This window comes from Poecilia mexicana, unplaced genomic scaffold, assembly GCF_051168715.1.
Source record: "Poecilia mexicana isolate PSO_F unplaced genomic scaffold, ASM5116871v1 scaffold_13, whole genome shotgun sequence".
In the NCBI taxonomy this organism is placed as follows: domain Eukaryota; kingdom Metazoa; phylum Chordata; class Actinopteri; order Cyprinodontiformes; family Poeciliidae; genus Poecilia; species Poecilia mexicana.
This window is the reverse complement of record NW_028263382.1, coordinates 1,721,663-1,744,729: the sequence shown is the minus strand read 5'-3', so window position 1 is coordinate 1,744,729 and position 23,067 is coordinate 1,721,663. Positions and strand designations below refer to the sequence as shown.

Genomic DNA, 23,067 nt, shown 5'->3' with positions numbered 1-23,067 from the left:
GTGGAATTCTAATATGTCTTAAAAGTCTTCATAATGTTGCTAATAATATTTCACGTACCATGTTCAATTCAACAAAAATGACTGAATCTGTTTGAAGAAAATATAATAACATGGTTGAACACATGTGGACACCCTGAGATAAATCATTTTATCTAACACTGAGCACCTTTTGACCCAGCTTCATGTAAAAAAATATTTTTTATAAAAGTTATATACTGAAGCTCTAAGTGTAGATAAGACCATGTTTCAATGGGGTATTGGGTCCAGCAAGCAACACCATATATTTTTGAGGAGTCGGTGTTTTGCCGAATCGCGTTACAACCAGTAACTGGAGGACTGGCAGCAGAAGCAAACGTACCTCTGCAGAGAGCAGAGGTACGTTTTTTTTGTTTGTTTTTTTTTACCCAGAAAAGGATTATTTTAGTTTATTAGTAATATCAGAAATTGTGGAGTATGCACTATTTAGATCAATATTATACAGCCCAGAAATGGAATCAGAATCAGAATTAGAATTAGAATAACTATGAACTTGGAATCCAGAAATACTTAACAGGAACAGTCACTGCTTAACTTATATAACCCAGAAAAGGATTTAGAACAAACTTAGAATTGTGGAGTACTCACCTTAACCCAGAAAAGGAATTAGATCAGTCACTCTTTAGCTTATTTTATCAGAAACTGTAGAGTACTCACTATTTAGGAATGGAATTAGATACTTAACAACCCTGAACTTAGTTTATATACTTTAGAACAACATTAGATTAGTTTTCTTTCCTCTTTTTTTTCTTTCATTTTGTTTATTTTGTTTGCATTTCCTTTTAAGTCATGTAAAGCACTTTGAATTGTCTTGTTGCCTCAAATGTGCTATATAAATAAAATTACCTTACCTTACCTTACAAGGACAGACAGCAGACGACTGATGCAACGTTGTTTCTTTGGGAAGATTTCTTGAAAATAGTGTTTCTTGTCAGGTAAAATGAAGTGTCACCTTCAGTCATGTGTGGTGCAAACAGTGATGCTTCCTAATGACATTCATCTGTGACGGGTTCAGTAGGTGGTATGATAGCCAAAGTGTTTCTCTGTTTGGGCAGACACAGCTCGTAACCCAGAGTTTTTGGAGATGCACAGCGGCACCTCAGACCTGCCCCTCCTCCTCATGATTGGCTACGCTGATGGCATGCAGATCTGGAGCATATCTGTAAGTTCCACAAGTTTTGTGCTATAACCACTTTCACTTGCTTCTTTCTGTATCATTTGTCCAAAAATATTGAATTATTTTCACATATATTTATAGGGGAATGGAAGAATAAAATAACCTAACAGTGTTGTACTGTTTTTAATTTTGTATTGGTTTGTTGTGTGTTCTTGATAGAGCCACTAAAAACTGTACAAACAGGCAAGCTTCACTTTTTTCTGTTCACATCAGTGGCATTTTTAGAGGGAAAAAAAGATTTATAATGAAGTTTTAATGTGCAGGACTCCTCAAGTCCAGTTCAACTTTTCTTTTTGTGGATCTAAATTTTCTTTATGCTCAGTGAAAGTTTTAAGCTGTTCTAAAACAACTTTTTTGTGGTGTTTGCAGGATGAAATTCCAACACAGAATCCTAACTGGGTTCAAAGGTCATTTCTAGCCCCCGACCTGTTGGAACATCTCCATCATTTGTCCTTATGTTTGTCCAATAGATGGCAGTGTTGACCATGTTAAGGATTGTGCAACTACAACAGCCATTTTCTTTTTTTTTTAACTTTCACCAGAGTCCACTGGTCTTTGGAAGTGAGACAATTGTTTAACTTGTAAATGTTGAAGAGGGAAATGGAAGAACATGTGAAAATGTTTGAAAATATAAGTTTGAAATTTTAATCAAAAGCAGTCAGATAAAAACATTGCAATTATATTTCAACACTACCAAAGTAAAGGGTTCTGCTTTCTAAATCTGGATAAATACAAAGAAAAGAGCATGTTAATTAAATTCTTAATTTATTACTAACAGGTAAAAATTAAAATGTATGGAAATCGTACTGATGTTCTTTAGATTCATCAAATCAAAATTTACATTCAGCTCTTTTGGCTGTAATCATGAATGGATGATAGAATTCTCTTCTAAATTTAAACTCATTCATAATTTAAACTGTCCATTTTAACCACATTTATCAGTGGTATTAATAATCACAGTTTTTGTAATTTTACTATAATATACAAGATAAAAATTCCTTATTTCACACAATCATTAACTGCTTTACACAATAGTTGTATGGTGTAGAATTATCTGATCCAGATTTAATTAATCATGGTGCTGTAGATTAAACAAAGGGGTGACCTAAGGTAGTCCATATGAAAAATATGCCACAACCTCTGTACCACGCTGCTGAATGGGAAGACTGCTTCAAGTATTATGTGGTTTGTCAGATATCAAGAATATTATAAAATTTATCAGACAGTTGTAGAAATTTTAGGAATTCTGAAACAGCTAAAATGGTTACCAAAAATAATAAAACATCTGGATTACACCCACCACTCCTCCTCCTCCTACTGTTTTTGTATAGTGACTAATAAAAAACTTGATTCATGTGCTCAAGTCTAAGTAAAATTTATTTTCACCTTGTACTAAAATTGACAGTTTCCCATTCTGCATGGCTTGTATAATAATGTGTTGCATACTTATCATAAGGTTCAATAAACAGAGCTTTTCTTAAAAAGTCACCTCCTGATTTCTCATCAGTAGTTACCATCACTGAATCCAAGCCCTGAACTTTATGAGAGGCTTTAGATTCTGGAGAGTAATTCACTCATGAATACCTCTCGTCAAAATGGGAGCTTTAGAGGAATGCGGTTGAGATAAGAAGAATACATTGTTACAGTTCATAAGCTGCCCATGCATTTAAAAGGACACCTACTAGTGTAGTTTAAAGGGTGACCACCAGAGGGAGGTCTATTTGTTTGAAGTGAGAGAATATTTACAGTGAAATGGTTCACTAATCTTTGTAAGTCACAAGGCTTTACTCTGTTAAAATTGAAATTCTTTGGAAAAGTGAACAAAATGAACCTACTAGACGGTTGCTGAAAAATAATATTGTTCAATTTGAAATATGTTCCATTCACGCTTCCTTTTTTAATGTGGAGGATGTTATATTTAGAAGTCCATAGCAGGCAGACAAGACCGGCTTTTCTAACTCCAGCCCCAAGTCAGTCTTGGAAAATCATTAGAGGATTTTGTCAGCTCCATAACATCACAAATGACCCACAACGCTGCAGAGCTTTCTTTCACCGAGTATCGCCTTTCATGTAGAGACTGTCACTGAAACATGCAAACTTCACATACATCCTGTGAGATCTAAACACTCCAGAGTCCTTAATCAGCCTCTTTCTAAACATCCACAGGCCGCAGATAGAAGGACGCACTCTTTCTTTATCCGTGATCACACACGTTGGCCGCTGTGATGTGGCAACACCCGTGCTGCTAACAGATTTTGTGCTGCTGCTATGGCGGAGCACAGTCGTACAGCTGTTTTTACCATGGGACACACACCCCAGTGAAAATATACCCCTGGTGAGGAAGCGTCCTTTGCTCTCAGACTAAGTTGACAGTTATTCTGCTTCACGTAACACATCCTGGCCTCTTTTGTTGCAATGCTCTCCTTCCTCATTGTTTTTCTTTCAGTTTTCAAAGTTTACAGGATATCTCTGGGTTGCGTTTTTTTTTTTTTTGCTAGGTTTTAAGTAAGCACTGATGGTGCCTCAGTTTCCATCTCTTGAGTGACTGTGAAGTGTTTGTGACATTTGCTAAGCCAACACCCTCTGTAATGGCCCGGCACAGTGTGAATGTACATGGCTTCGCACATACTTTGATGGACTTGTGAGATGCAGACTGGCTTGTTGTGTGCTGACAGGGGTGTAGAGGTGATGCAGATTACTGTCGCCTCACGCTGCAGAGATGTCATTAAGCACTGCCTGATAATAGGCAGACCGTCTTGGGCTAATTGTCTGTCTACATGTGTGTTGGGATGGGAAGTAAGATGTTAGTGAAAGTCAAAGCAGCAAAGATCTGTGTTTGAGAATTTCTCAACTGGATCGTCTTTGGGGGGATTTTAATAGATTAAATCCAAAATGCTGTATTACATCATGAAGAAAAACTATGGAGACACAGGCCTGCGTTAAATTTAGAAAGAGTGAAAATAAAATAAAAAACACAACAGTTGCAGGGTATTTTGATTCTGAACTGTTTAAAGAAATGTTCAAAATAATTTAACTGGTAAAATCCTGATTTTAGTTTTCAGTATTCCAATAAATTTAAAGAGAGAATAAACTAAAAAGTATTTATCACTTATGTTCAAGTAGACAGACTAGAGTAACTAAACCAATCTCACAAACTAAATGTAATAGATCTAGAAGAAACATGTGCATTGAATAAAATGCAGCAGTTGTAACCAGATATTAGCATGCACTATAAAAAGACACATTTTTCTTTTTACAAACTAACACTGGAACCATGAAGGTGACAGTAACCAGGTCTATAGTAACACATCCAGCTTCGATGAGATAACACACAATAATTAGTTAATCAGAATGAGATGATTTTTGAGAAAACAGAATTTACTTGTTTTGTTTCCACAAATAAGATTTCATGAATTACAAATTGTATTTTAAAGAATTAGCAAATAATGTAAAGTAATATAGTCCAGGTTTAGTCAGCCAGTTGTAATGTCTGGTTTAATGCTTGTTTAACTGTGAGGTAGTCTTACAGGCAAAACGCTTTAGAATATTTCTCTTTTGTGTTTTTCATAAATAGAATAAAGATTTTATTATATTTAAATGTGCTCCTCAGAATCTGTGGTCATATGATCCATGTGGACATTTTACATTTTAAACCAGAAATGATCAAACTCAGTGGCAAATACAAATACAATCAGGAAGCTCAATATCTTCAGAATCATTCGCCAGTTGTGGGTTTCTCATTGTCCTTATAACAGCAATTTAAAAGTGTCAGCAGTTTCTTCTGGCCAGACCTGAGAACTTTTAGTTAACTAACTTTTAGCTAACAGGACAATACAAAAACAAATTCTCCAAGTACTTCTAAATATGAGTTTCAAACATAGTTTCAGTTTTCATGTTTTTCTTCAAGAAATATTGTACTGTTTTTGATTGTTTTGCTCTGGTATACTTGTACTGCAATAAAATACACAGGTAGCACATTTTAATAAATAGATACTGCATAAGAATTCCAGGGCAACACACCATGATTCACCTATTAACATGGTCATAATGTTCTGCCATTGTTCAAAGTTACATTAAGATACTAACATTCTTCTGTTGTTCAGATATGAGGCAGCATATCCTGATTAAAACGTATATGATGTTTTAAGGCTATGTTTCTGAATATTTTAATCATTGGTCTCTGCACGTTTTTGTTACAGCCATGATGCGTAATACACCCTGTAAAGTTAACATGCTGTGCTTAGTACAACTTCAATAGAGTTTTAATGAAGCCATATTACATTCCAGTTATTGAGAAGTGTTGAACAAAAAATATACAGTGGATATAAACAGCTGATGCTAAAAAGTGGCATACTCTGTAATAATGATTTAAAGGAAGTCAAACTAAACACACAATAAAGTCAAAATATACTTTTTTAAAAAAAAATATTTTCACACTATCAGTCATACACTACATTTTGTTCAAATATTTCATAATTATAAAACGTTATTTGTTTTAGCAGTAAATTTTATTTTTTTACTTCCACTATCAAATCTTTGCTTTTTGATACTTTTACTTTCAGACTTGAAATCTTAGGACTTTTTCACACTCAAGCAAATTATTTTTTTTATCCATTTTATGTTGAAACAGTAGCAATATATTTTTTCACTGAGCATGGAAAATAAATACACATATGCTGAAGTATATTTTTAGAAAAAATGTTCTGGTGATGTCAAAGAAAATGCTATTACAAAACTCCACATGGTATGTGTAGCTGTTCTTTGTTCCATGTACAGCATGGAACATGATTGTTCACACCGAGCCATAACTATTTAGGACTGTAAATCTGCTAATGTGGCATAGTTTATCACACCGTGTTCTTAGAAACAGGATATGATGATCTTTGGAGCTTCTTTTTCTGTAAAGATACCTGCTACTCTCCCGACGCAGAAGCTTCCTCCAAACCTCCAATATGTCCGACACACAGTGTTAATGCATGCATCTAGTACTTGTGAATATGGAGCAAATATCTGTTAACAGCTCACAGCACTACATTTGAGAGATTAAAACAGAGGAGCAGACACTGTGATTCCACAAAAACAACCAAACCACAAATGAAATGAATATAATGAATGGCTTTATGCTGGGAATGCAACTCTGAGAAAGCAATTTAGCATATTGCACACTCTGTGCTACTAATGTAATGCTACGAATGTTGATGGCAGAGGATGTCACACGGAGCCATGTAAGGCGAGGATGAGCTGCAGGGTAATGCACAGTAACCCTGCACATTAATCTTCAGCCTTCCCCTTCTCATTTTAATCCAGCAAATTCCATTATTGTCCCTTGCAGGTCCATTTGCCTCCATAGGAATCCTATTGGACTGGCGGCTGTTGGTGCTCATATAACAAACCCATATCTCCAGTGTTAATCTTCCATCACTCGACCTCTTTGAATAAAAACACAGCTCCAAATCCATCAGTTTGGAATGGCTACTAATTGCACAAAAAGAGTGATCATCCCCTTGGATGGGTTTAAAGATTTAAAACAAACAGATTACAGCACCACTAAAGTGATAATGCATGTTTCGCTGCAATTTAGCCTATAAAAGAACAACAAAACTGGGGCATTCTGCACTTAGAACAATGTGGTATTACACATGTCAGATTCTGCAAAGATCCACACACAGCATTGACCTAATACACTGCTATGTTATATGAGTGCAGAAAGTCTAATCTGGAGCTGTTTCACATGCAGACCTCCATTTAAGTGCTTTTTCTTTTAACCATTTATTGTATTTTTTTTTTTCAATTTGCTGCAAAACTGGTATTTATTCAACTTTACAATCTGCTCTGTTAATAAACTCATAAATCTTTATCTGTAGATATTTCCAAATTCTGTGTAAATATATCGCAGTATAAAAAGAGCACAGTCTTTCTTTTGCATTAATTGTCATTAAATGTCATAAAAGACTTTGCAATCAGATGAAGTTATTTTGCTGGTTCAAAGTTGGTCCAAATGGTTTTTCAATTTGACCAGCATCTTTCCAGGACGTCTCCAGCTGGCACTGAGAGCATCTCTAATCAGAACTGCGGATATAATAACAACAATAATAATGGAGGAAGTTGGGTTGCAGTCTAAGAGTGAAATTCAAATGATTTCTCTCAGAATTCAGTCAGAATCTTGTTGGCTTTATGATGGGGAAACTCAACTTTTTAACATGTAAAGAGTTAATTACCAATCCGATTTTAATAAGGCTGGTTCAGATATAATTAACTTGGTTTGTATCACTTTTGGATGTTGCAGTTAAAAGTTTGTAATGCCAAATGATATGCAGCTTATAAGCCCAGCCTGGCTGCTCTTAATATCTTACCATTGAAGTGAGTCAATGTTAATTGTTTGTAACATTCAGTCTTATCCGAACGTCTTCATGATCCTGTTACGATTTCTTAGTTGTCAGTTTACGTCAAAAAACCTAAACATGATTTGTGTCTACAGCATGCTGATGAGAGTGTTGATGTAGGTTGAAGTCAGGAAAGCTTATGTTGAACCTGCTTTCACTCAGAACTGAACATGAATGGCACCTGATACTTTAGACAACAGTTGTCTCATTAAGAACTGTTACCAGTTGCCTGGTAAGTGGTGTTTTTGTGACTGAAGAAGCAGCACCTTTGCCCCACTTCATACCTTTTGACTGCTTTATATTATGCTATATTCACACAATTGGCAAATGCAACCCATATCCAATTATTTAGTTTTTTTACCCCTATGCGATTCATATCCGGCTGCCTTATTGGCCCAATTCCAATCTTTTCACCCAACCAAAAAATTAGAATTGTGCCACTTCCATATGTGGTGCTTAATTGGATATGCATCTGATTGTTGTCATTGACGGAAGCCATTGAGAACTTTTAAATAATACCTGCCTGTTGTGTAAAACGTGTTTTCTCTGTAATTGTTGAGGAGTTTTTATGTTATATTCATCTGCACCCATTCCTCTCAGTTGGCAGGAGAAGCCCAGGAGCTGTTCTCGGTGCGTCATGGACCTGTTCGAGCTGCTCGGATTCTTCCTGCTCCTCACATCAGTGAGTACAATAGGAGTCAGTTTTCAACTTTCCACAAAACATTAGTGTTCTTTTCAAAATTTAGTGTGCTATATTTGTAATTGACACACTCTCACCTTGTCTGATTATTAGATTTCTAACGACACCTTACTTTTACTACCTGAAACACTTTTGTTTGGACTAAGAAAATATGTGTAACCAAAGGATTTCTTGACTAATCTTTTTACTCCTAAGATACTTAGGTGTAGGAATGAAAATAAAATAAAAAGGTAACACTTTATTTGACGGGTTGTGAATAAGACGGTCATGACACTTTCATAAACATGACATAACACCTGTCATGAACATGAATAAGCCTTCATGAATATTTATGACTGTTGTCATAAAGTGTCATTCGGTAAATTATGACACTTTTAATACATAGTTGACATGATTCAAAATGTCTTTGTTATGACAACTTGACATTAACCAAGAAATCATGATCTGGCATAAATTTGTTATAAAAGTATTACTGGTTACACTTTAAAAATTATGTAGCTTTATGTTGTTAAAGCTAAAGTTTAATCAGTAAACTTTACAGTGGAGAAATTTTCTTCTCCACTGTCACTGCATGCTTGCTTGGTGTGAGGGACTGCTGTAAAGTCAATGACGTAATACAAGCGACTTGCTACGAGGTCGTCCAGGAAGAGTGAATGCTGCAAGTCAGTGATGAGATGCAATCTACTGAGTTCCTTGGATAGAAATGTTTTAATCAATTTGAATAATAAACTGAATTTGACTACATTGTTTGATAACTAGGCTCTACTGGATTAAAATTACTTTTTTGTAGGGTGTTGTGAATTGGCCCTGGATAAATAAACTAAATTCAATTAATTTTCAGTAATTTTTTACAAATAAACACATTATATCCAGGGTAGTATATTTTTACAATTTGGAAAAGGTGTCTTGCCCATTTGCTTGTTCAAAAGTTTCTTCTTGAACTAATTGCTGTAAATCTGTCTATCCTGTAGTGCCAACAAAATCTTTGGTTAACTTAATTACAGCATCCAAGGTCAGCACCTAAAATTTAATTCTCAGTGGTGCATTATGTGTAGTTTTGGGTTGTGGGTATTTTAAGTGGTGCTCTATCATTGAAATTAAAGAGTGCTCCTCGCTATCTCATGCTGATGTTGAAGCTAGTCTGCGATTTCTCCTGGCCTTGTCTCAGTCAGTGGTGGAAAGCCTGCATAGTCAGTATCTTTTTCCAAAACCTATAGTTGGAAATCTGTTGACTGTTTTAAATGTTAATCTTGTCAAAAACACTCACAAGCAATGGAAAAAAGAATTAATAAACCTATATATTCTGTATAGAAGTTTTCAGTTATGGGATCTCAGATTAATAAAGTTAAAAAGGACAGATCTGCATCATCACAGTGATTTCCCAGCAGCATGTTAAACACTGACAAACTGCTTAATAAATTCACTAATCAGAACTGGAAGGAGATTCCAAGTTCCAATTTTTGAAAAACTCTATCCAGTACTTTTCCACTATGGAATCACATTGGCACTGATCGAAATTGACGTCAAACTACTAAGCTTGGAATAGCGCTTCACGGCCATTTTAGTTTGGGACAAACAAGAGCGGTAAGAAGTGTTTTAGGGGACATGAGCAGCTGATTTGTGATCGGTTGATTTCGGTTATTAATATGTACAGTTTTATGCTCATCAATAGTTGTTTGCCAACTGCAAATAAAGTCAAGATGACAAACAGTTTTATATGACACTGATGGTGACAGTGTGAGCGGCTCACGGCAGTGTTGGTCATGATGGCACGGCAGGAGATCTAATTTATTCACAGGCTGTTATAAACTGAAGTTTAATTGGAAAAATGAACTGTAAAGCATTGATGAGTCAATGTTTTTACCTACACTAACTGCCAAGCAGAAACCTGGTGAGGTAGGCCCAGATAACTTAGTGCTAGCGGGTGCTAGCTACCTCACTGTACGTAGCCAGAAAAAAAAAAAAAAAACAACAGCTACCTTTCAACCATCACTGCCTTCTTTCCACTCACGTTGAGTGGAAATGTAGAGATTTCCAACCTCATCTTCCAACCTTGCACGCTCTTCAGATGGCTTCATTCTGCTTGTGCCTTGTTTGTTCAAACATCCCAGCAACAGTGACATTATTTATAATCAGTGCCATTGGTGAACAAAGATTGCCTTATTTATATCTTCCGTTCTCGTTGATATGATGTTTCTCCAGTGGACAGTGATGATTTACCTTAAGGCAGAATGTCTCCACTGCTTGTTGTGACATTTAGCGTTGTAATTCTGTATAGGATTCGTTCACAAAATTAAAATTTTATCCAAATACCTTCTGGTTTCAGCTTGGGGTGGATGATTTTTTAAAAAAAAATTTTATTTCCTTTATTTAACCAAGTCAACCCCGTTGAGATCTAAATCTCATTTTCAAGAGGGACCTGGGCAGAAGTCTGAAATACACAGCAAATGTCGATGATATCAACTTAGAGAAAATTATATATATATATATATATATATATATATATAACAGACACCAGTTACATAAAGAAGTGAGATTAATATCTCTAAACTGCACACATTAATGGCATTTAATCATATTTTCAAAGTTATTGATATTTATTGACACTCTCATTGAACTGAGTGGAGAAAATAGTAAAAAAAAAAAAAAACATTAATAATGCTATCAATTTCTTTTAGCATCATTAAATGGAATTTATCAAGACAATACGTCAGAATTCTCATGATAGATTTTTCATGATAAATAAATGATATCTTTAAACTGCCCACCCTTATATACTGCCTTAAAATATTACAGCCACCCAAATATTGCACTCAAGCAGACCGTTGCAGTTCCAATAACTTGGGGATTATTGCATTGCAATATAAAACTGTTCTCAGGAGCAGGAGCCTTTTTGTGGTTTTAATGTGAACAGCTAGTTGGTACTGATACACCTACCTTGAGTTCCAGTGTGACCTGGAGAAGTGAGATTTGGTAGAATGGCCTGCCCAATTTGAACCACTGATATGTTCTTCTTGGACTACCTGACTGGTTCTAATTTTCTCTACAAATACTATTTTGAAGCAAATATGTTACATCCCTCCTGTAACGTATAAAACAGGAGGGATGGATGGAAAAATGAAAGTTCCCCCATGTGGCAGATATTTCAACGATTCTTTTGTCATTACATTGAAATTGGAAATGCAGAAAAAAACACCACTGTTCTTATTTCTAAAGTCAGGATACGCATGGTTCAGTTGTTTGAAAGATGTGATGCTCCTCAGACACAAGGTTCAAATTTAATCTCTTCAGGTGTCGGGCAGTGATGTAGAAGCTGGTTTCTTGCATTTCATGTTCTGTGAGAAAAACAGCTTTTTGTTCCCCGTCTCTGTTCCGGTCTTTTGGCAAATTTCACTAACAGACAATGGCAGCATTTGAAGAGTTCTGGAAGTGGATGAAAGCAAAGCTCAGTAATAAGAAGCAGCAGATAGCCTGACACATGAGGGAAGTAATTCTCTCAGCAGAAAATAAATATGAATTGTGCCACTGGGTAGGATACCGATTGTAATCTGCTAGAGTGCAAACAGTGTTGCACTGTGGTAGGCCATTAAAAGGCCAATTGTCTGGATTGAAACTCAGTGTGTGGGTGGACTTAAAGAGCCCCGAAAATAGGTGTTGATTATAATAAGCAAGGTCTCCCTTTCTGAGTATGTACAGGGAAGTATGCACTTCCAAAACAGAACCCATATTCACTTCCTCTCTAGATGGTAGAACCAGTGTTCCCAATGTTTCTGACTGACATTTTATCAGAGCCCTTTTTGACTAATATGCAATGTCCACAAAGGACATACCAAAACTACCCATACAATGTTTTTTTAAAAAGAGTTGGAACTGATGTCAGTTTTTGTTTCTTCAAAATAGTCATACTTGTACAAATAATTTCCTTGAAAGTTCACATCCTTCCCTATTTGTCAGATGTTTTGATTTTACGGAGAAGCGTTATTTTAGTAACTGTCATTTTGCTAAGTCTCAGAGAAGCAATATTTATGTTAGAGTTCAGGATTATGACTGAGAAAAATGCTTGATGACAAACATGAAAGGAGAAAGGACCCTTTGGGGAGTGTTAGGGGCTGGTGGGGCCGCCACTTCTGCTCTCACGCCATACCACAGGAACTCAGGCTGATTACTGTTGAGCCTCAAATTACAGCCTTCTGAAAGAGAAGGGGACATCTTCTCCAATCTGAGCACCGTGATCTCCTGATCCCCAGCCCAACTTCAACTATGAGACAATTAAGGCAGATCGCTTCACTTAATGCAACATGTTTTGCCTTTGTTTTTCTTTCTTTTTTTTTTTTTCTTAAATAGCCACTGTGGTTGTAACATGCTGTAATCCAAACCGCAAAATAAACAAGAGTAAGGTTCTTTAACCTCCCCCCCTCCCCCCCCAGCCTTTTCTTGAAAACGATGGAAAGGTTCCACTTACCCAACATGGTTTTCACTGTTTGAGAGTGGGAGGCTCAAGAGGTCTCAAAGGTTAAACACATCTTATTCAAAGGTGGAATTGTCTTTGAATCAGACAATTCTGCCTGTCTTATTCAAAGATGCCTCTTCTTCTCTAGGTCCTCTGAAAGCAGACGGCTTTGCTGAGAAGAGGCCATTGCTGGGGGTCTGCAAGAGCGCAGGGTCTTCAGGGTGAGTTGATAAATTATCGTAGTGCTGGCAGCATATCTTTACTAATCTCAATATTCTTAATGCTTTGTATATTAAAGGTCACTTTAAAAACTACAAATCTGTGGTTAATGAGTTTTATCTTAATATAAACCTACAAAATGATTAAAAAAAAACCATTGGAATACCACAGTTACTTCAAAGAAACTCTCCCTATTAACTCTAGGGTTTTGCGTATGTTGTTTGCATCTAGAGTTTTTGGGATGTACTCGATTTTTTGCAAACATTTCCATTTTGCCCTCATCGTTGCTTTATAAATGATGACAGTGAAGTCTGTAGTAAGTGGATTTGTAAAGCTGAGTTGATGGTAAATGATAAAATGGCCTCTAATTGTATATCCTAAATGCCAAAGCGCACTACCTTAAGTCATTCATACACACATTCACATGCTGATGGTGATGAGCCCTGGGACAAAATGGTGATTTTTAAACAAAATGCCCAACTTCTTCTGGGTTGGACCATGGTTCAAAGAGACCTTTTTTTTCCAGATGTCGATGACTGAGCTCTGGATATCTGTCCAGGCAGCAGTCTTCCCTACGATTGTGTAAGTCTAAGGACCCAGACTGAGAGACCTTTAAATGGCTCAGAAAACCTTTGCAGGTGTTTTGAGTAAAGTAGCTGATTAGGGTATGATACAATGAGGTTTCATTTAAATTTTCTGAGACATTGAAATTTGGGTTTTCATTCTCTGTAAACCATAACAATCAAAATTACAACAAAACAAAGGCCTGGAATACATCACTCCATGTGTGGTGGTTCTGTATAAGAGTTTCACTTTCTGAGATGACTAGAAAGAAATATTGCATATTTACACAATATTCAAATTTTTGAGATGAACTAGAATTTTATGTTTTGTAGTGTTTTAAGATGCAACAAATGATATGAATGAAAGCTGTAATAGCATTTGTGAGCTTTTAGATTGAACACTTTACATGCAAACAAGTAAAGATGATGGAGCGATGTGGGGATAGCGAATGTGATTCATTGACATTTTTTTGTGGCACTATGGTTGGAATTTAAATGGTACCTGGAAACCGGGCTGTCGTCAGTTCTCAGTTCACAGCTCTTTTACAACTGTGAGTGTAATGTCTTGGTTTTGTGAAATAAGTGAATTTTACTGCTTGATGTCATGGCTTCCTAAACTCACTTTTTATATATAATCAGTCAATACCTTCCACTTACCTCTTCTTTGACTTACTCCTCCAGAGCAACACTAAATTGAGCTTAATATGTCCTTCCCAGGAAATGAAATAAGGAAGTCTGTCCTCAGCCGAGTCTTGATGGAGACCACCTTCTTGATGTTTTCCAGAACCTGCCTCTCCTGTCTTTCTGACGCTGTCGCCATTGCTTCTGCTTTTCCTATGTCCTCACTGACATTGAGACATGTTGCACTTTGACGGTTTGGCGATTCACCCAGGCGTTGCTTGCCACTAATGCTGAAAACATGCAGTATGTTGAAAAGCAGAAACCCTGACCTCTGGCTGGATGACATCGCTTGGTTCTTCCTCCTGGAGAAGTGCTTGGTAAATAACACTCTGGTAAGACGCAAGAAGGAAAAAGGCTTCCGGGTGCGGCGGAGTACTTTCCGTACGGCCTGTTCATAAACTTGCTACAGTCCTCACACAATTTCTTTTCTGTATAATCATTTCGAAATAACAGCTTTTGTTAACCACCAAAAAGGACGCCATCCTGACACTTAAATGGAAAACAGATTGGAGTCTTGGCCGCTGTTGCTGTGCTGGTTTCGAAGTTGGTTCAGTCAGCTCTAGGCTTAGATTACAAGATTTGCAAATTAAAGGAAAACGAGAGAGGGGAAAAAAGCATGTGCTGAAGGCCTGTACTTGTGGATTTGCAGCCAGGCACACTCAACATAATTTTATCAATGGAAAGGATTGTGCATAAGTCCAAACAATGTATAGTTGCAGTGATTTTGCCTGACAGAAAAGCTATGTATGGGTTCTTTTGCATCAGTGCCAACAGTACCTTTGGATTTAGTAAACAATGCAGGTGCAGTGTTTATTGGCTATGACTCCTCATGTTTCTGGACAAGATGCAGTGTACCAGGCCAGGTATTGTTCTTCAAGTAGATCTTAAATTTGTAAATTGATGCACCTATATCGGCTCTGTTTTTATTTTTTAGAACACACTCATCAGGTGAAAAGTCAGCTATGAAGAAACAAGCTTTGTTTTCTGGTGTTTGGGAATTTCAGATTCCATCTCCCTACTTCACAGCATCTCTGTGTAGAGGACATGGCCCTGTGTTCACTCAACAAAATCCTCTTTAACAATCTGGATTCCTTTATTTTATTTTTTTTAGATTTTATTGGCTCTAGTGGCCTTTATTTGAAAGTAGTTCGACAGGAAACAGGGTAATCAGAGAGGGGGAAGACATGCAGCAAATGTCGCCAGGCTGGGAATCAAACCTGTGACCACCGCCACGTGGACAAAGGCCTCAATTTGTGGGTCTTACTCTGCCCCTGCACCATCACAGCACCCTGGATTGCATTAGGCCTTCAAACTGCCTAATGAATATTTAATAAACAAAAGCAATTAAAAGAAACAATAAAATAAATATATATATATATTGCTAGCTACACATTGATTTTCCTGGACCAGTGATTGGACCAGTCAACTCTAAGAAGTCTTAAAATTTATTTTCTCTGGACTGTTCCATTACATTGTATTCTATGCATCATAGTTTTTAATTGGTTTTTTTATTTTTAGGGGAACTCCTGATGACCGGGAAGTTGTGCAGCCACTGTTGACTGTTGTCTTCCCTATGACTCAAAGTAAATTAATTCTTCCTTCAAGATTCTTTGACGCTGGGAAAAAGTCCCATATTTACCCATTTGTAACTACATTTGGTTTGTGTTAATGAGTAACTTTTTGTCTTTCTATTAACAACTGTTTTTCTTCCATTGAATAGAAAAAAAAACTAATTTGTTCTCACTTAATTGTTTGTGTTCTAGCAAACAAACTCATGTAGCTATCTGGATTCAGTGGCTTATGTCAGGTGAAACTAGATATATGTACTGTTATAGCTTCATTCCTTTTTTATCCTGTAAATGGGAACTTGGGGATTGTCTTTGTGGTTTTGCAGTGAAAGGCTGGGTCCACATACATCAGACAAACTCACTAATTGCTACACTCTGCCCTTCTGCACTGTGCTCTATGCTGTAGCAATACTGCAAAGAGACTTTTGTTTTAGGGTTGTATGATATACTGAAGGGCAAAGTCTCATATCTTCGTTGAGAAGCGACTCCAAACAGAGATTGTATCATAAGGCTTCACTGTTTTTTAGAAGTTCTGAAAATGTTGAGCTATTTTCAGTGATGACTCTTATATTATAAATAGTTTTCTCATGTCTTCGTAGCAGTATTTTTCATTATTTTAAATGACTAGCCAATATTGTCAGATGCTTCCTCTTGCGGGAGGTAACTAGGTCTTTTTGGTGGAGGTATGGGGTTGAATATAATTTTTTTCAGCTCTGTTTCATTTGGTTGTCTGCTGCTACACATGGCATCTCTGGGTCCCTCCCTTTGCTCTCAGCTACAACTTTTCCCAGTCAGCAGATCCTGTTGGTTAGGCTAGCTGGCATAGTCACCAATGACCACTGATAAATGGTTTTCCTGTAATGGTAAATTGTTTATGTGCTCATTAACACATTGAGCAGCAAATGCATGAGATTGAGTGGCATCGCTAAGATCCTCCTCCTGGCTCTAATTGCTTGTTTTTCGTCAGGATCTGTGTATTTCTTCAGATGGCAATAGTAGCTCAGGGAGGCGGTGGAGGAGATCTAAACATGGTGACAAGTTTAGCAAATATGAATATGTTTTTACATATTCTGTGTAAAAGTTACATACTGCAGCTTTTATGATTTCCAGTTTTGTATGAATTGTAAGAACTGATATGAAATCTCAGCTTTTTCTGCTATGTTTGCATTTACTCACACAGGCTTTAGTTAAACTTGACACCTGCCTCCATTCTCACTAATAAAGACAGCAATGTCTTTGTGTGATTGTGGCACCTCACACAAAGGTCTCAATAAAAAGGCCGTAAAACTTGACTCCAGGTTAATTTTTTAAGTTATTTATCTTTTAAGTATTTTTTGGATCTAGTGGCCTTTATTTCCTGTCAATCACAGTAGATTGAGAGGAAAGAGGGCAGTGGGAGAGGAGGAAGACAATGCGGCAAAGGTCAAGAGGCTGGGATTTGACTTCCTGAACGTTTATATTGAAATCTAACTGGAACATTATCGTAAAAACTCTGGATCATAATTTCATTGTTGCAAGCATCAAATTCCACTTAACCTCCTTAAACACTTTTGATGGCAAAAAGCCTGCTGTGGCATTAAGCCTTGTCATTCAGTTCATTTTCATGACAGGTTTTGCTGTTTACACTAGATGTATAATTCTTCTAAAACGTATTAAGCAGAAATCATTATGCATTTGAACAAAATGAGCCACCAGATTAAGGAGATTTAGAGAAGTGATGTTTTCTATCCACCATGAGGACGTGGTGTTTCTGACTGTTATGTGAGCCCACACACAAGTCTTGGTTTGTATCTATCATCAACTAAGGCAAAGCATTCTCACTATTTAGACTATATTCTATTCATATTGGGATTATGTTTAGATGGTTAAAGTACTATTGATGATGGTTTTGGTTCTTTGGATGACTGGTATTCAGAAAGAATGTCAACCCTGTCACTTAATGGATCCAGAGGAGTTGGTCTTCAGAATTTGACTTCAGTTTGTGAACATAACTTTGTTTTCCACTGAAAACACCCGAATTGGATCATTCTAGGCCCTTTTTAACCATCAGTGTTTCAATGCCCCGGACATTCAAAAACACACACACTTGTTCAGTGCACAGGCAGGGTTGCAGGGCTCCAATTTCACTCTGGAGTGGTTTATTTTGACTTGCATGTCTGTTTTATGTCTGTCGAAAATGTGTTCTGCCTCACCAGTTTTCCCCCTTCAAATAGGAAGTCAGATTAAACTCGGTAGTGCTGGAAGTGGTGCGTATAAACACACCCGACAAACTGAATGATTTGTAATGACTTTTCAAATCATAACCCCAAACCTCATGCCCTAAACCAAGCCCCCTCTGGTCAAATTAGTTAATATTTTATTGTATTAATGTTTAAAGCTTTCTTAGCCATGCAAAAGGCATTTTCACCTATGGCTTGGCCACATACCTTTTCTTTTCTATGGACTTAATTTCTCTCTAATAACTTTAACTATCTGAAAATTATTTTATACATTACAATGTATTGAGGCTGAATATTATTTTTCCTTACTCATACATCACTAAAAATTTTTATGTGTGGTTTGATGGTCATTTTCAATCTCTCCACAAGCAAAGAAAAGAAAATTGCGTCATATTTATCAGTTTAAAACATAAAGTCATATGAATACACACCACATGAATACAAAAATACTGCAATGTCTAGCTTGATTCACTTATTGATTGATTCACATTTACTAAGTTTATTCAATTTTCAAACTTATTTAGGAGTTAATTAGCAAGCATTTCTATAAATATACTATAAATATTGAACATTTGCTAGTTTAAAACAGTGGTCCCCAACCTTTTTATTACAGCGACCGGTCAAGACTTGGAAATTTTGTTGCGGGCGGGGGAGGGGGGAAGGGTGAAACGTCAGATACCTGAATATGCCCAATTTGGGTTGTCTTGGCCCTTTTATCGCAGCCTGTGGGGTTTTCCCTGACTGGGAACGAGAATACAACCTGTTGAATGTGACAGGTAGCCAATCAGAAAGCGCGGTGACATAAGAAGAGAGGGGAATCCCAAACAGCTGACATATTGCGCAACTGAGAGTCCGGTGGATATCGGAGATGATATGTGGAAATTTTTATTATTCAGTTATGTTGACATTATGAATGTTTTGTGCTCTCATTTGTTGTTGTTTTTATCATTATTGGATTATTGTGTCACATCACGTGACTTGTCTAATTTGACACACTGGTGTATAATAAAGGGTGTGTCCTTCAAACAAAGGAGGAACAACACGAAAGCCAATCCGAGTGAGTCTCATGATGTCATGTTGAACGGTGTGCCGAAAAGTGATTCTGCTAACAAGTTAAAAATGTTAACAATGAAAAAACATAGTCGCTACCAAATCAGCGGCTGCTCCCGCTGTCTTTTATCCACCGCCTTTTCTTTTTGTTACATCTTTTATCTCTTAAAATGAGTCCACAAAATATCACTGTTGTTTCTACATCATCATCTGTGTTTGGTTATTCTAAATTCCCGTATGCTATGTTGGGGGTTTTACTGGATTATCCTCTGGAATCAGGATGTTCGTGACTGGAATTGGTTCGTGTGGTGTGGAGAATCGGCCGACAATTCTTAAATCTTGCCGTTTAAACCAGACTTAAGACTCACAAGCTCTACTCATCTCCTCTTGATCACTGCCCAAACGCTCTCCGACTCTGGTCGCTATGGTAACGTTTATATATCCCTTCAAATTAAGACACAGATGCGCCACAAAAACGAACATTTTACTTTCGTGAACATTTTAACTTACGATAATGACTAACGGGAGCCCTGAGCTTGTTTCTCTGCAACGAGACGGTCCCATCTGGGAGTGACGAAAGACAATGACACCCGAAGTGTTGCTTATATCCACAACGTGCTTGGTCTCTACGTGGTGAAGCAGTTTGAAGCTTCATTAGCAGCCGGTCGCCACATGTTACGCAGGCTTATAATGTGGGACTCACCTACCGGTCTGGGATAAATCCATCCTCCTGTCTCTTCTCTGGGCCTTTTCCCCTTTGCAGAGAAACTTTCCAAAGACATCTGATCCGTTTCTTACTCATTTTGCTGCTTGTGGGTTCAGTGTTGGCGCGCATGTAACTGAGAGAATCCGGTTAAAGGATTTTCAAAATAAAAGATCCTCCAGACTTTTATAATACATAAAACGGAAATGTTTAATTACTTCTCGCGTGGCCCGGTACCAATTGGACCGGGGGTTGGGGACCACTGGTTTAAAACAACTATGGTATATGTCATACAGTGTATTTTTGTTACTATGTTTCAATACTTTGTCAAAATATAAAATGCATTGTGAATACCTTGATGTGAGCTGATTTTTTTTTTTTTGCTTCAACAAAAAAAAATTACACATAAGCTGTTTGTGTCAAAAGCTGCATTTCCATTAACCACAAAGTTTCACAAATTGAAATTTCAAAAATAAACTGACTTGATTGAAACACATCAATTTCAAAAAACACATTTTTCAGTAAAATGTTTTTGCCTAATGATAAAGTGTTTTTCAGCCATATTGAAAAACTTTTTGCATCACACAAGTCATTAACAGCCGGATGTTACTACTGGCAAAAAAGGACAAAGATGACAGGAAGTAATAGGAGGATGATTGATTGTCAATATTTACTTTTTTATGTTTGAGCAGTTATTGTGATGTGTAATTGTGGTAACAACGTGTTTTGTTTTTTAAAGCCCAGAGCAACTGATTAGCATCTAAGACTTAAATAATTCCTGAACTGTGACCCCCAAATCCCAGAGGAATTGAAGTAGAGGCCTCATGGATGCAGAGCAGAACCAAAAAGCTAAGAAGGAAAATTCACACCATTTCTTCCATTAATCACAATGGGCAAGGATCCGGTCCCCGTCTCCAACATCTCTCTACCTGGTTTTCTAACCAAATGGACAGACAGAGATTTAAAGAGCAGCATCAAAAACAAAGGATGAGGATTAGTAGAATTGCCAACAACTGATGATGTCATCCAGAACATCTTACTGTGGAAAATAATCTCTGCTGACTGGATCTTGAACTGTTAGCATGTGATGAAATTCATGACAGTCCAACAGTGTCTTCAGTGAGAGGACACTGTTGGATTGGTCCCAAGGCTGACCGCTACTGGAGATCCTTTTTGAAGATTCTTGGATGATATGAGTTTAATTTCCACTTGGGATAAATAAGGTATTTTTAATTGAGTTTGAATTAAATTAGTTACTGATTTAGTTGACAGTTTTTGGCAGATTCCAGATTCCTACAATGAGTCCTAATTTCCTGTGAGGTAAATGGCCGACTTGAGATCTTGTTGGACGAGCGTCATTAAAACTGGCTGTAATCAGGAAGAGGACTTTTCCTGTGTTCTGCCTCCATCATTGGCCTCTTGCTGTCGGAATAAATACTGTGCTAAAATACATTAGCTAAAGAGGACGACGGTATTAAAGATTAACTTTCATTTGGGTCATCATGCAGTTAAATGAGATCACTTTTAGAATAGCTTTGTTTAATATCCTGGAAAGAAATCTTATTTGGAAATCATTTAAACAATTTCAAGGGTTGAATGTACTTCCTCTACACCACAGAACTGACATTGTTATGCACCAGGAAAGCTGACATTTTTACATTTGTAAATAGAACTCTTGCAAGAAAAAGAACTTCTCTGAGAGCATATGTTTCTGTGTCATGTGGTTTAACTTAGGTTTGACAGAAAACTGGCACACTTTGCTAAAATGGGTAAAATTGGATCTAATGCAAGCTGTGGTTTTTGTAATGAATATTAATATCCACCAAGCTGCTGTCAAAAAAGGAATCGGCTCAGTTTAAGAACTGTGATTACATACATTTTTATGTTATTTTTTAAACTGCTACACTAGTTACTTTGCCATCATGGTACTAGTATTGCTTTCTTTTTGTTCATCATTTGTGTGATCAGTAACGTGTTTTACACAGATTCTTTGGCTTTTATATCTGTTTCGCAGGCTACTGTAAGTAAAGGGTGACAGAGGTCAAAAGCAAAGGAAATCTGTCTTTGGTAGCCTCCATCCATAGTGTTGTGGTTGAACTTTTTACCTTAGTAATTAAGGTAGTGCTTGTAGCATGCCACAATAACTGTGGCCCCTGGGCCCTCGGCAGTCTGATGTGGCAGGCAGTTTCTGCTGTTTTGAATAAGAGTTTTAGATGAAATGAAAGTAGGACTTCAGAATGAGTGGGTAAAGAAAGAACCTTGTTGTTTCTTTACAAGTTGTTATGGAAATGACTCGCAGAAGATAGGGTTTCTAGGTGCTGATAAATATGTTGTGCTGTTACTGTGCCTTGCCAAGGCATTCATACTTTTTTGACTTTTTCACATTTTGTCAAAAAATAAGAAAATTTATGCTTATTTTGTTGGAATTCTTTTTTGCTGAAACATGTCTGAAATAATGTCAGACATTAATATTCAGCCTCCCTGAGTTAAAATATTTTGTTGCAATTACAGTTTCAGTTATTTTGGGTTGTGTTTTTGCCTTTTTTTTTGTCCACAAAAAGCTCAGATTGGTTGTAGAGTTCTACGACCAATCTCTCTACAACAAAATTGTGGTTTGAACCACAATTTTCATGTCTTCTCAATTAGATTTTTGTTTGGACTTTGACTAGACCCTTTATAAGTATGTTTGATCTAAACCATTCCAATAATAATATTCTCCTCTTAATTCTGACCAGCTTATCTGCTTCTTAACTACAACATCCCCACAGCAGGATGCTGACACTGCTGTGTTTTTAACTGTGGAATTCTGAGTGATGCGTTTGGTTTTTGGTCAAAGGCAAATAAATAAGGAAAATATTAAAGATGTTTCATTTTGACAAACCAAAACCTCCAATTAACATTCATATGTTCCTTCTCTGCATTCTTACCAAATGCATAATGCAGCTTAGGAGTATTTCATATTCCTAAGCTGCATTATCTTTTGAATATTTTTGATATTCTCTTTGGAAAAATCTGCAAATAGGCCCTGAGTGGCATATCACACTTTCTTCACATTTTCATTTGGAAAAGTTATAACATTTCTTAAATAAACATTGATACAAGAGGTTTTATGTTTGAGATTCCATTATCCACAGGTCCAGACAGTTGTATCAATTTTATGTGATCCCATATTTGTTATGGTATCTTCTGAAATTTGATAACCCTTGGTCATTGTTGGGTAATGTGCATGGAAACCATGACCTCCTGAGGATGTTGTTGTTTACAACAAAAATCCTATGTTGATTTAATTTCTTTTTTTAAATAATTGTTATCTTGTTA

General features: G+C 36.8%; 1 protein-coding gene and 1 long non-coding RNA gene across 3 annotated transcripts in view; one reads left to right on the top strand and one right to left on the bottom strand.

Moving 5' to 3' along the window:
* The window catches only part of bcas3 (BCAS3 microtubule associated cell migration factor), a 357,170-nt gene that overhangs the window by 6,180 nt on the left and 327,923 nt on the right, over nucleotides 1-23,067 (top strand). For both annotated transcript variants that reach the window (XM_088011438.1, XM_088011439.1), the window contains exons 5-7: nucleotides 1,092-1,198; nucleotides 8,197-8,278; nucleotides 12,895-12,967. In XM_088011438.1, the coding sequence (XP_087867564.1) occupies nucleotides 1,092-1,198; nucleotides 8,197-8,278; nucleotides 12,895-12,967 (262 nt within the window). The remainder of the gene's footprint in view (nucleotides 1-1,091; nucleotides 1,199-8,196; nucleotides 8,279-12,894; nucleotides 12,968-23,067) is intronic.
* The window catches only part of LOC148155655 (uncharacterized), a 233,950-nt gene that overhangs the window by 126,582 nt on the left and 84,301 nt on the right, over nucleotides 1-23,067 (bottom strand). The window lies entirely within an intron of this gene.